We start from the raw sequence: 15,052 nt of genomic DNA on the forward strand, positions 1-15,052 counted from the left end.
ACATTGTTCCGCATGTGTATGCTCGTGTAGAGCTGGTAAGACTGGATTTTGGCCACGAGCATAGAAGAATGGTAGGCCTTCCTCCCAAAGGAGTCTAAGGTTCTAGAGTCCTTGCCCGGGGGCGCCGAAGCATGCTCCCTAGAACTCTTAGCCTTCTTTAGGGCCAGATCCACAACTCCAGAATCATGAGGCAACTGAGTGCGCATCAGATCTGGGTCCCCATGGATCCGGTACTGGGACTCGATCTTCTTGGGGATGTGGGGATTAGTTAAAGGTTTGGTCCAGTTCGCAAGCAATGTCTTTTTTAGGACATGGTGCAAGGGAACAGTGGACGCTTCCTTAGGTGGAGAAGGATAGTCCAGGAGCTCAAACATTTCAGCCCTGGGCTCGTCCTCCACAACCACCGGGAAGGGGATGGCCGTAGACATCTCCCGGACAAAGGAAGCGAAAGACAGACTCTCAGGAGGAGAAAGATGTCTTTCAGGAGAGGGAGTGGGATCGGAAGGAAGACCCTCAGACTCCTCGTCAGAGAAATATCTGGGGTCTTCTTCCTCTTCCCACGAGGCCTCACCCTCGGTGTCAGACACAAGTTCACGGACCTGTGTCTGCAACCGTGCCCGACTCGACTCCGTGGAGCCACGTCCACGATGGGGGCGTTGAGAGGTAGACTCCCTTGCCCGCATCGGCGAAGCTCCCTCCGCCGACGTAGTCGGGGAGCCTTCCTGGGAGGCGAAGGCAGCCGGCACCGCACGCGGCACCGACGCCGGAGACCTCACCTCGGGCGATGGGCCAGCCGGCGCCACGCTCGACGGTACCGGTGGCGCAAGCACTGCCGGTACCGGAGGGGTAGGGCGCAACAGCTCTCCCAGAATCTCTGGGAGGACGGCCCGGAGGCTCTCGTTCAGAGCGGCTGTAGAGAAAGGCATGGAGGTCGATGCAGGCGTCGACGTCAGAACCTGTTCCGGGCTGTCCAGAGTGGAACGCATCAACACCTCCTGAACAGAGGGTGAGCGGTCCTCTTGGCGCCGATGCCTGCTGGGTGCCGACTCCTTCGGCGACCCAGAGCTCTCGGTACCGACATGGGAAGGGGACCGGTGACGATGCTTCTTCGACTTCTTGGGACGAAGCATGTCACTGGAGCTTCCCGGTACTGACGAGGAGGACGTAGAATCCAACCGTCGCTTCCTCGGGGCCGAGACCGAAGAGGGTCGGTCTGGGGGGGGCTGTACCGCAGGAGCCCTCAGGGTAGGGGGAGACCCACCCGAAGGCTCACCGCCACCAGCAGGGGAATGGACAGCCCTCACCTGCACTCCAGACGAAGCACCACCGTCCGACGACATCAGCAGAAGAGGTTCTGGTACCACCGACGTCGATGCAGCTATCCGATGTCTCGGCGCCGATGCAGAGGGCCGATGCCTCGATGCACTCGATGCACTGGCTGCCGAGGTTGAAGGTCTGGACGCTGAAGACGTCGATGCACTCGATACCCCCGGTGCCGATGCCGACGAAGAGCCCGAGAACAAAATGTTCCACTGGGCTAACCTCGCTACCTGAGTCCGCCTTTGCAAAAGGGAACACAGACTACAGGCCTGAGGGCGGTGCCCAGCCCCCAGACACGACGCGTGCCTGTCAGTGAGCGAGATTACCCAGGCGCACTGGGTGCACTTCTTGAAGCCGCTGGAAGGCTTCGATGTCATGGGCGGAAAACTCACGCCGGCGAAATCGAAAAACGAAATGGCGAAATTTGGCACAGAAAAAAGGGAAATTTCGACCGGGGCCTAAGTAAGGCCTACCCCGACGACGAAAGAAAACTTAACGGGGCGAAAAAACTCGAAGTAGAGGAAGGAAAAACGAAAGTGCTAATCCAAATGATTTCTGGATTTCTCACAGAAAAATGTTGAAAAACGACGCGCGAGGTCGACTTTCCGGGGCACGAACGGTAAAACACAACCGTACCGAGCGCAGAGAAAAGAAGACTGGCCGGCTCAAGCCGGTTTCGGGCGGGAAGACGGCCGCGCATGCGCGGTGCGCATCGGCGCGCGAGGGCTAGCAAAGGCTTTTGCTAGTGAAGATTCCGATTGGAGGGGCTGCCGCGGACGTCACCCATCAGTGAGAACAAGCAGCCTGCTTGTCCTCGGAGAACACGGCATACGAAGACCATACGGCCTTTTAGTCTATCCAATGTTATTCCTGGTATAATTCCTTGAATTCTTATCAATCCCTAGCCAACCTCCTCACTTCTATACAATTAAAAAGTGAGTTCCAAGACCTGTTATGTATGAAAAGCTGTTTTCTGAATAAATGCAGGTTTCTATTTTATAAGAACAGCCATACTGGGTCAGACTAATGGTCCATCTAGCCCAGTACCCATTTCCAATAGGGGTCAATCTAGGTAACAAGTACATGGCAGAAACCCAAATAGCAGCAACATTCCACGGTACCAATCCCAAGGCGAACAGAAGCTTCCCCATATCTGTCTCAATAGCATTTTCCATCTCACAGATAGGCTGCAGAGAATACCTTCTCCTGCTTTAGACTTAGCCTGGCCTCAGAATGACATCCTATAGTATATCTCCTATCAAACTGAGCTCTCTTTTTCATCAAGCACTGCCATTTCCTCCCCTCACCGTCCCCACTGACAGTTTGAACTTCGTGGGTGTGGCTTGGATCTCTTTCAGGGAGAGAAAACTAACAACTTATAGCAGCAGCTTCAGAGAGCATTTTCCATCTCACAGATAGGCTGCAGAGAATACCTTCTCCTGCTTTAGACTTAGCCTGGCCTCAGAATGACATCCTATAGTATATCTCCTATCAAACTGAGCTCTCTTTTTCATCAAGCACTGCCATTTCCTCCCCTCACCCTCCCCACTGACAGTTTGAACTTCGTGGGTGTGGCTTGGATCTCTTTCAGGGAGAGAAAACTAACAACTTATAGCAGCAGCTTCAGAGAGCATTTTCCATCTCACAGATAGGCTGCAGAGAATACCTTCTCCTGCTTTAGACTTAATCCTACCCACCCTACCCCTCTACCCACCCACCCCTAGAGTGACATGTCTTATATAACCTCCCTATCAACCCACTCATTACTTTACCTCACCCATTTCTATTCTTCTATCACCTTCTCCCACTACTCCAACCAGAGTTACACCTAATCACACTGACCACCCTTCAACATCTTCTGTCCTTCTGTGACTGTTCTCTTGTGCTTGACTGCTTAAATATTTTAAATTTAAATGCTTTACTTTTTGTCTATTAGATTGTAAGCTCTTTGAGCAGGGACTGTCTTTCTTCTGTGTTTGTACAGCGCTGCGTACACTTTGTAGCGCTCTAGAAATGTTAAATAGTAGTAGTAGTAATAGCAGACTATGGATTTTACCCCCAGCAGCTTGTCCAAACATGCTAACCACTAAGTGCACCCTCTGGCAATGAGTTCTAGAGATTAATTATTCGTTGAGTGAAAAAATGTTGCCTCCTATTTGTTTTAAAAGTATTTCCATGTAACTTTATTTAGAGTTCCTTAGTCTTTGTACTTTTTGAAAAAGTAAAAAAATCAATTCACTTCTACTCATTCTACACCACTCATGATTTTATAGACGCTCAATCATATCTCCCTTCAGCCGTCTTTTTTCCAAGCTGAAGAGCTCTAACCTCTTTAGCCTTTCCTCAAAGGAGAGGAGTTCCATCCCCTTTTCATTGAATCATATACCTTACCAATAAATGCCTTTCAGTGCAAATTTCACACATCCTATGGCTATCTATAAAGGCAGTCTATTTCTGGTATGAGCTCATTGTTGAAAAAAAAAAATGTACTGTATTTTTCGGGCTATAAGATGCACCGGACCATAAGACGCACCTAGATTTTAGAGGAGGGAAATAGGAAAAAAAATTTTTGCTTTTTCCCTCCTCTAAAACCTAGGTGCTCTGATGCGTCTTGTCCGAATCCCTCCCTCCAAGTTCGGGATCGCCCTCCCGGCCCTGTCACCAACTCTCCCCTTACTCCCGCGATCTTCCCTGGTGGTCTAGTGACATCGGGGCAGGAAAGAGCCCCCTCTTTGCTGCCCAGCGCGCTGCTCTCCATCCTCCTGTATGCATTGCTGCCTGACGGTCTCGGCGAGATTCAAAATGGCTGCCGAGAATTGAAGTCTCGGTGGCCATTTTGAATCTCGCCGAGACCGTCAGGCAGCAATGCATACAGGAGGATGGAGAGCAGCGCGCTGGGCAGGAAAGAGGGGGCTCTTTCCTGCCCCGACGTCACTAGACCACCAGGGAAGATCGCGTGAGTAAGGGGAGAAGTGGTGACAGGGCCGGGAAGAGGGCGATCCCGAACTCGGAGGGAGGGAGGGAGGGAGGGCGGTCGGCCTGCCAGCCAAATCTCTACCTTCGGACTATAAGACGCACCCCCCCATTTTCCTCCCAAATTTGGGGGGAAAAAAGTGCGTCTTATAGTCCGAAAAATACGGTACTTAATAGGTTTTGGAACTCACCAGTTAGAGACCCTCTGTGCTTATCCCAAGCTTTCTTGAATTCCACTATTTGGCCCTACACACTGGGGCAGATTTTCACCCAGGGAACAGCACAGAGCCCTTTCTTCCTGCCTGCTCAACAAAATCAGGAGCTCTTTGGATTAATATAATTCTGTTCTGGTTCTCTCTCAACCTGTCTGCAGTCTTTCATCCTGTCACATATTACCTCCTTCTGCAAAGCCTCTCTGACTTTAGTCTTTGTAGCTCTTGTCTTGGTTTATTTTCTTAATGTTTATGGTCGTTCATTTCAAGTCTTGTCTAGAACCTCAATCTTTCCTACTGTCCATGGAGACCCCCAGGGCTCCTGTTGGCTCCTACTGCTTTTAACATTTTCCTCTCCCTGCTCTTTTCATTCAACCTTTGGGCTCCACCCCATATTGTTATGCCAACATCCAAATTTTGTCTGCCATCTCTTCCCTATAGTCCTGCTTAAAGGCAGTCAGCAACTAGTTTCATAAAATAATCTTATCCTGAATATTGCTGTGACAGTCCACTTTCCTTGTCTCCAAAATGTCTTTCCTTGTCTCCAGCTCTTCTGATCAATGGGATCCCTCTCTCCTTAGTGCTATTAAGATCCTGGGTGTTTCTTTTAATCCTAGCCTCACATAGAGATCACACCCTAATTCAGCTGTTCACTCATCTTTTTTTCTCTTTTTGTTGCATCAGATTGGTCAGGCCTTTTGTCTCAGTTCCAGTTTAGGTCGCTGATTTTTACTCATGTCATCTCATTATCGTAGCTTACTGTTCCTTGTGGCCACCCTCAACTGCCTCCCACTTTTTAAATCCACTGCAATCAAATTTGTCCTGGCTACATAATGTTTTGATCATGTGTCACTTCTGCAGACCTCTAAACACTGGCTTCCTGCCTCTGCTCAGTTTAAGTTAAAAAAAAAACAAAACAAAAAAAAAACACACTTTCATGGTAGCTCATCATGTCATCTTAAGTCTCTACTGTACCTGGCTTACCTTCTCTCCCCCTAAAACGTTCCCAGGGACCATCCCCCACAAGCCTCGCTCTTCTCTTCCTGCACCATATTTTCTAAGCCTAGACATTCATGCAACTGTTTTCTCCCCTTGAATTAAAATTGCCGTAAATACTGCTCTTTGAACATACCTCCAAGAACAGAGTAGTTTAGTCTGTTCTCCCTCCATTTTTCTTTTCTTTCCTTCCCTTCCCCTCTCTCCTTGTGCTTATTCATCTGCCTATTCCTGCTTAGTGTATATTTCTTTTCCTTTTCTTTAAATTTTTGTTATTGTAGTGCCTTGCTGCGCCTTATAGTCCAATGGGCAGTATAGCAATACTCAATAGAAAAGTCTCCACTGGGAGTCCATTTCCTGCACGCCCCCCACCTTTTCTATGAAAAAGAAAAAAAAATTCATTCCCAATACAGTTTCTGAATCTATCCCTTTAAAACAATAGATTACGCTGTGAGTTTCCAAGCTGTGGACCTAGGCCTGTCTGGTTTTCAGGCTATCCATAAGAAATGCATGATGAAATTTTCATGCAATAGAGGCAGTGCGTGTAAATGCTATCTCATGTATGTTCTTTGCATATATCCTACAAACCAGAACGGGTTTGGTAACAACCACTCTAGAGCATTCTTTTCTCAGATACAGGTTGGCTTTTAACTTATTCAGATATCTCAAAAGGGATTTTATTTATTTGTAACGTTTGTACCCCGCACTATCCCACTCAATACCAGGCTCAATGTGGCTTACATAGTAAAACGGGTTAACAAAATGATATAGAATGGTTCAATATGGCTTACATAGTGAAACAGGATAACAAATTGGCATATAGTTATTATAATAACATGTAGTTATTATAGGGAAAATGTAGGGGAGGGGTAAGAAGAAGGATATAATAGATTGTGTGGAGGTGGGTAAAAAAAGGAGTATGTTAAAGGAATAATAGGGAAGTACATTCCGGTACTGAATTCTTGGATTAGTCTAGTGGTACACATGGACTTATTATTTAATTCAGGTTATTTGTGTAAGCTTGATTGAAGAGGTAAGTTTTTAGCAACTTCCGGAAAAGTAGAAGGTCATTGACTATTCGAATTGATCTTAGTAAGGCATTCCATATTTGACTGCCTATTACAGAGAAGTTGGATAAGTAATACACATCATCCCCCCCCCCCCCATTTCTCTTTTTTTATAGGGTATACAGATATAATTCTTTCATTTCAACAGACTGTGTATACCTTGTACCAACCTAGGAAACAGATGAGCAAGCGGTCTGCTAGTCCAAGTAAAATAGAAGGTTGAAGATGCAGACATAGCGAAGGTAGATAAAGCCTTTTACTGTAGAAAGCAGGATAAAAAGCCATTCTGCAGGGTGACACACAGCCCTGTTGGGCGCCTTTTCATCCTTTCTACAATAAAGGTGTTTGCTTTTTTTTTTTACATCTACCTTCATTATGTCTACCCTGTACCAACTCAACCCTATCTGAATCTATATGGCATTAATTTCACTCAACACATATAGGTCTGGCAAGGACAAGATTTAGATAACAAAATTTACCTTGAAGCTCTGAATGGAAGTTGATTTGCCAGCTTCTGCCAGTGTTCTATTTACCCATCTTACAATGATGTCATCATTGACTTTCTGACCATCACCAAGATCCTCAAGAACATTCAGTGAATATCTGGGAGTTAATTTGACATTAAAAACAAATGAAAATACCAATGCTACCTGACCAATATTCACAGTACCAAGAAAAACATACACTGCTCTCGACAGTTTATGCAACCTACCCAGGACCTCTTTAAAATGTTTAGTATTATGCATGATCTATAGAATTAAACTGCTTTCAGACACAGCCACTAGATTAGCTCTGACCCGAAAAGATCTACAGCATTTTGGAAACTAATCTCTTAAGAGGAACAAAAAGATGAAGCATTATTGACTTGTAATGCTTTATGAAATCTGGACTGCTCTTGTTTGTGCTTTATTAGTTTCATTGTGTTTTGGTTAATTTGTATTCTGTAGATTATGTACGTTGGTTTGTTAACCGCCTTTGATAAAGGCGAGCTATAAATAAACAATCACAAACATGTTTAGAGATCGGAGGTCCCTTTTATCTACAAATCTGAAAGGAGAAACTATTTAGAAATGTAAAACGAACAGCAGGAACGCCCATATTATACCAGGGAATGCATAAATTTTGGCCACATAAGTCTATATAGAGCCAGAACGTGTGTGTATAGAAGATGGTGGTGGTGTTAGGCACATGCTTCGGAGGGGGAGGGGCAAAGCTTCAAGTTAGATGAAGTGTGCCAAAAAATTCAGCTACTACAGAAGTTAGCTATAATGTTATACAGATATTTGTATAAATTCAGCCAGCCTAACATATAAACTGGCTGAATATACCAATATCTTTATACAGATAACTGAATTACACAGTCCACTGAATATAATCCTTACTGTGACAGCACTCACCAGGATGAAGTGCAGGCATTAAAGACTATCATGAGTTACAAATTCCAGACTGTTGTGATACTATATTCATTTTGAGCAATTTTGGCATGTTTTCTGTTTAGTATTTATCGTTTGACCGTATTGTATTCATTTTTTATATTTTGATTCTAATAGTTTTTACTTTTTATACCACCTTGAATTTTGGGTTAGGTAGGTGGTACAGAAATTTTTAAAGAAATGAAATGAAAAGTTACTTCCATTGTTACTTATCTGATACCTGAAAATATTTCAGCTACGTCTTATTTCTGTCATGTGTTTGAAACTTTTTTTTTTTTAAAATCAAATTCAAAGAACATCAAATCAAGTAATAAATACTTGTTAGAAATGATTACAGGTCCAAAAATAAACATAGTTCAGATATAAAGAAAGGAAAAATATCCCCGTATATCATCAAGTCCTCAAAGTATAGAGACTGGCGTTGTATAATGCCATGAAATGTAACTGAGGAAATTTAGCTAAATTCCTGCAATTTTAATGGATACAGCTATTGCTACCTCTAAGGTGTAGAGGTAGCAAGAGGTGAAGGATCTTCTGGGGCAGCCAGTTTCCCAGCTAAAAACAAGTGGCTGACTTTAAAGCGTCTTCTTAGACTATACTGTTTAGCAGTTTTCACATACATCAAACAAACTTGTGTTTGTTTTTTTGCAAAAGGAGTAGATTACAGTAACTACATTTAGTCTCTACAGAACACAAACAGTAATTCTCCTATCCATTTTCAGCACAATAGTAATAGTTTCATTGACATATACACAGAGGGGCATAATCGAAAGGGGCGCCCAAATTTTCCTGAGGACGTCCTTGTAGGACGTCCCGGCGAAGGTGCGGGGAAACCCGTATTATCGAAACAAGATGGGCGTCCATCTTTCGTTTCGATAATACGGTCGGGGACGACCAAATCTTGCAATTTAGGTCATCCTTAGAGATGGTCGTCCCTAGACTTGGTCGTTTCTGATTTTCGGCGATAATGGAAACCGAGGACACCCATCTCAGAAACAACCAAATCCAAGCCATGTGGTCGTGGGAGGAGCCAGCATTCGTAGGGCACTGGTCCCCCTCACATGAGAGGACACCAACCGGGCACTGCACTGGACTTCAGAAATTGCTCCCAGGTGCACAGCTCCCTTACCTTGTGTGCTGAGCCCCCCCAACCCTCCCCAAACCCATGCCCCACAACTGTACACCACTACCATAGCCCTTATGGGTGAAGGGGGGCACCTAGATGTGGGTACAGTGGGTTTCTGGTCAGTTTTGAAGGGCTCACATTTGCCACAAGTGTAACAGGTGGGGGGGGGGGGGGGGGAATGGGCCTGGGTCCGCCTGCCTGAAGTGCACTGCACCCACTAAAACTGCTCCAGAGACCTGCATACTGCTGTCATGGAGCTGGGTATAACACTTGAGGCTGGCAAAAAATATTTTTTAAAGGTTTTTTTTTTTTAGGGTGGGAGGGGGTTAGTGACCACTGGGAGAGTGAGGGGAGGTCATCCCTGATTCCCTCCGGTGGTCATCTGGTCAGTTCATGCACCTTTTCTTGGCTTGGTCATAACAAAAAAAAGGACCAAGTAAAGTTGTCCAAGTGCTCGTCAGGGACGCCCTTTTTTTTTCGATTATGGGTCAAGGAAGCCCAAGTCCCGCCTTTGCTACATCTCCGACACGCCCCCAGGAATTTTGGTCGTCCCCATGACAGAAAGCAGTTGGGGATGCCCAAAATCTGCTTTTGATTATACCGATTTGGGTGACCCTGGGAGAAGGACGCCCATCTCCCGATTTGTGTTGAAAGATGGGCATCCTTCTCTTTCGAAAATAAGCCTGTGTCACAGCAGCTACAATGCTAAGAATAAAACTCTCCCTATTAGTATTCAATGTCATACTATTACCATATCTCTGTTGGATATGGAAGACGCTGTTACACTCCCCAGTGGGAGAACGAAGGACTGAGTAAGCATATTACACTGAGCCATTGTGCTTCAAAAAGGAGGTAAATAAATCCTAATAAAATAAATGGGACAGATTGAAGGTCCATCAGCCCGGGATCCTGTTTCCAACAGTGGCCAATCAAGGTCACAAGTATCTGACAACTCCAAAAGGGTAAAGTAGATAAGCAGTGGATTTTTCCAAATCCATCTTAATAGCTTATGGCAGTGGTTCCCAAATGGGGCATTGCAGCGAATTACATAGGGGTGCCAAGGCATATTTTCTCCACCTCCATCCCGCTGTCACCCAAGCTGCCACTGCTGCTTCTCTAGGGTATCAAAAAGTAAAATCAATCCCTCTATATCTGTGATAACAAAAACAAGGAGACTAAGGAGCAGCTAATTTTGAAAACAAGGAAAGTATAAGGGAAGATTCAGTATAGGCTATAGATGAATCAGCTGAGCTTACTTTCAGTGAGAAACGCCAACGGTTTCGGCTCGCTTAATTACTACTACTACTACTACTACTTATTTCTATAGCGCTGTATACCATACACAAAAAAGACAGTCCCTGCTCAAAGAGCTAGATAATTAGCTTTACACATCATGAGCTTCCTCCTTTTTTACTTTTATTTTTTTTTTTTACTTTCTTGCCTTATTTTTTAAAAAGAGTTTTTTGTGTATATAGATGTGTTTATAAGTATTGTTTTTGAATTTTTTCAATCAACAAAAAATCAAAACACATCCCCACTCCCCAATGTCCAACTTAGGAATCAATCTTTTCAAACAATCCGATATTGCCCTGACGATTGCAAACCACTAAGTTTCAATTAACAATGGAAAGCCCGGAGTCAAACTGACACTCAATCTCTCCATATTGTGCAGAACTAGTAAATAAATAAGCTGTCAGCCATAAACTTATCGTGATTGTTGGTTCGTTACACTACTATTCCTCTTCATCAAATTGGAAGAGGACGAAGAGAAATAGTTGTATAGAGAACCAACAATCAAGATCACACGAGACATCCTCCCTCCCACCCATTCTGTGTTTAATGGGAGAAGACCCTAATGAATCAAACCCTGAGTGAGAGAGACTGAGGACTAGCACTTTTCATAAGGACTAAATTCAGATAACGGACAAAGAAAATCCCTAGAAACTAGAACAGCAGGCAAAGAATTGGGAAAGCCAAGTTTCAAATCCAAATGGAGCTCCTCATGACCTTGGGCAAGTCACTTAAAGCCTTCACCGCTTCAGGTACAAATGTAGATTGTAAGCCCTCCCTGGATAGGAAAATACCTACTGTAATTGAATATAACATGCCTTCAGCTAAACATCAAACTTCTTACAATCATTATACGACTTACAATCATTATCGTTATATGACCTACCTTTTCTTCTATTTGAAACATCTTACAATGCCATCTGAAAACATACCCCAAAATGGACTGAAATGTATTTAAAGAGCAAACTGAATAGTCTTGTACCTCCGCATCAGCTGCCAGACCAATGCCAGTGTCAAAGTTGAATTTCCATCGTTCAGATCCTGTCCACCAATACCAACCAGAGAGAACTTGGCTGGATACTTTCCTAGATCCACTGCATAGTTGCAGTTCTCTAACTATGAACACAAATATTTTAATTTAAAAATCAACTCATTACACAAGAAAAGCACATAGAACATGACAGAAGCTATTACAATTCTTGTACTACCACACAAAATTGAGATGAAGACCATTCATTGTCAGAAAAAAAAAAAAAAAAAAAAAAAAAGATTCCTTCCTACATGGAACACAAGGAATTTACTAATGTCTAGGGTTAGAAATGATTTTTTTTTTTTAATCTTTTGGCTTTGTGAATAAAGAATAGCCGAGTCTTTTAAGAAGTTTTTGCAGGATGTAATATTGGCAGAGTTTACAAGTTTATTTTTATCATGGTCTCTTTTTAGGCAACTTAAGATCCAGCAAAATTTTTGAAGATACAAACCTAGGCAGATACAGATACAATAATAGATAAATTTGATATCTAACTGGAATGATGTTAAATCCTTAAACAATCATATGGCCTCAGTGGTGACTCTGAACACACAGGTTCATGGCTCGCCTGCCTCATTGGCCTTTTCAAACTTTTTAAATCTTAAACTTCATTTAATAAAAGACTTTTTTCTTTTTAATTAAAGTCAATCATCAGTATAATCACTTTAGTATGTAAAAAGGACCCGCGACAAATGTTTTAACAGAAGGATGTTTTTTTAAAACAATTAAAAAATTGAAGTTTGAGGTTTAAAAACTTTGAAAAGGCTGATGAGGAGGTATCGAGCCATGGACCTGTGTGGTCACTGTTGAGGACATATGATTGTGGTAAAATATTTGGGATTGGTATGGGGCTGTGTGTGTATAGTAATTGATGACCCCGCTTCTTCATTTTTATTTCCATCACAAACCATTAATCTAAGCACATATATTATTTCTGAAAATTAGCTGTACTGATAGCGCTGTGGAGTTGATTAGTTCCCCTCACTGATCATCCATACACCATGTGATTGAAAGTTTCAATCCCACAGAGCAGTATGTACTGAGCAAGTAGCTGATTTAAAAAAAAAACAAACAAAAAAACACACACTACATACACTTTAATCACAAAGACAACCTATAATAAGAGTTTCGGCACAGTGCTTGCTTCAATTTGCAGGTTTATTTTCAAGATATTTATAGCTGATTTACCCCCAGGACCTGTTTTTAGTTACTTCAGGAGCTGGAGACCCCTTTTACGTGCAACCTTATAAGCAGGCACTGTATGCTGAAACATGTTGGGCATATGGACTACTATATAAAGTGTTTTGGACTTATTTTCCCAATTTTATAGGTTATTTTATTTAAGTTCTTTTTAATAAAACAGCTACTTGCTTAGTATATGCTGCTATGGGTATTATTGATCTGCAGCATCCCACAGTGTATTTCAGTGGTTCCCAAACCTGTCTTGGGGGAACCCCCAGCCAGTCAGGTTTTCAGAATATATACACAATAAATATTCATGAGATTTGCATGCACTCCACTGCATGCAAATCTCTCTCGAATATATATTGTGGATATTCTGAAAACCTGAATGGTAGGTATTATTAGGAAAGGAATGGAAAACAAATGAGAACGTTATAATGTCTTTGTATTGCTCCATTGTGCGACCGCACCTCGATTACTGTGTGCAATTCTGGTCACTGCATCTCAAAAAAAGATATAGTAGAATTAGAAAAGGTATAGAGAAAGGCAACGAAAATGATAAAGAGGATGGGATGACTTCCCTATGAGGAAAGGCTAAATCAGCTAGGGCTCTTCAGCTTGGAGAAAAGACGGCTGAGGGGAGATATGATAGAGGTCTATAAAATAATGAGTGGAGTAGGTAGACGTGAACCACTTGTTTTCTCTTTCCAAAAATACTAGGAATAGGGGGCACGCAATGAAGCTACAAAGTAGTAAATTTAAAACAAATCATAGAAAATATTTCACTCAACGTGTAATTAAAATCTGGAATTCGTTACCAGAGAAATGTGGTAAAAGGAGCTAACTTAGCGGGGTTTAAAAAAAAGGTATGAATAGCTTTCTAAAAGAAAAGTCTATAAGCCATTATTAAGATGGACTTGGGAAAATCCGCTGTTTATTTCTAGGATAAGCAGCATAAAATGCATTGTACTGTTTTGGCATCTTGCCAGGTAGTTGTAACCTGGATTGACTACTGTTGGAAACAGGATGCTGGGCTTGATGGACCTTCAGTCTGTCCTAATATGTCAACACTTATTTTCTTATGATTTTCCCCAAGACAGGTTTGGGAACCACTGGTGTATTTTATTCCCTTTTGAGGATATTTTTCTTTGCACTATTCAAAAATACATTAAAGTAATAAAGTTAAAAAGCAAAGCTCATTTAAATATTCTCACCTTTTTCATGTTTGCCCCAAGTTTTGGGTACGGTGGCTTGTTAACTTTGTTCCAGTCAACAGGAACTTTGATCTTTTCATATAATTGTAATATAACCAAAGCATCTTGAAGGTCACTGTGAGCAAATCAGAAAAAAATGAAGGTACTCTCAAAGTGAGCAAAAGAATTTTTGCAGACCTGAACTCAAAAATCTCTCATGCAACTTCCATGCTCAGACACTTCCAAAGCAACCCTGAATTTGGAAGGAGATGGCTGTCGCACACAGAATTCCCTCATAAGCCATGACCTTAGCACCTAAACGTAAGCCCCATGTGCGTGCTATGATTATAATAGTACTTATGAACGCGAATGTAACAATCATGTGTGTAAGTTCTAGGTGCATGCTTAGCAGTATTCTATAATTTTAAGCATGCCAACTCACTTATCCCCCTATTTACTAAGCCGTGTGGCAATGCTGACATAGCCCAAAGTGAATGACATTAGTACACGGCTTAGTAACCGGGGGGGGGGTTAGTGTGTAAATGCAAGGGGGTGTGGATAGAGGAGACATATAGGTGGAGCATGGACATGTCAAATATTAACACAAGCATAGATTAGTTAAGTGCTTCATTAATGTTCGTGCTTTTATGCCTACTATTGACATGGTGTTAGTGGCCATGCCACATGCTGTCTATGATTCATCCTCATTTTGGCACACTTCATAGAATTGATCCCAATAAGCCCTACTCTAACCACGCACCCCCTTTTCCTCTTTCAAAGCAGCAGCACAGGGCAGACTTGGGGAAAAATCAAAAGCCAATAACAGGAAGCAGCAGTGCTTACATACTTGCTGGCAGGACAAACGTGCAGGAATCCGCTACGCCCAAACTGCATTTGGATACAAATTGAGCCCAACTCCTAGTGCTATTCTTCTCTGGTTATGTTCATAGACTAGCCAAAGCACTAACTGTAAACATATTTTGGGGTTTTCTATTAGTCAGGGCATGCTCAAGGGACCATGGTGCCCAACTTTTGGTTTGGCGCCCTCCTACTGGCACACACCCCCAGGCCACCCCCCCCCCCCCCCCCCCGCTTACCTTTAAAGGCAGTTTTTCCATCCTGAATACAGACAGCGTTTCACCTAACACTATTAGCATCAGCCTGTGTCTTCCCTCTGCCATGCCCCTGTGGAAACAGGAAGTTATGTCAAAGGAGGAGCCAGAGCGCAGC

At 43.1% G+C, this 15,052-nt stretch overlaps 1 protein-coding gene across 3 annotated transcripts in view; it reads right to left on the minus strand.

Annotated features, from left to right (window-relative positions):
* The window catches only part of PLS3 (plastin 3), a 263,150-nt gene that overhangs the window by 7,644 nt on the left and 240,454 nt on the right, over window positions 1-15,052 (minus strand). For all 3 annotated transcript variants that reach the window (XM_030208871.1, XM_030208872.1, XM_030208873.1), the window contains 3 exons: window positions 13,844-13,958; window positions 11,400-11,533; window positions 7,048-7,171 (listed from right to left, as the gene is read on the minus strand). In XM_030208871.1, the coding sequence (XP_030064731.1) occupies window positions 7,048-7,171; window positions 11,400-11,533; window positions 13,844-13,958 (373 nt within the window). The remainder of the gene's footprint in view (window positions 1-7,047; window positions 7,172-11,399; window positions 11,534-13,843; window positions 13,959-15,052) is intronic.

Source organism: Microcaecilia unicolor, chromosome 7 (assembly GCF_901765095.1).
Source record: "Microcaecilia unicolor chromosome 7, aMicUni1.1, whole genome shotgun sequence".
NCBI lineage: Eukaryota > Metazoa > Chordata > Amphibia > Gymnophiona > Siphonopidae > Microcaecilia > Microcaecilia unicolor.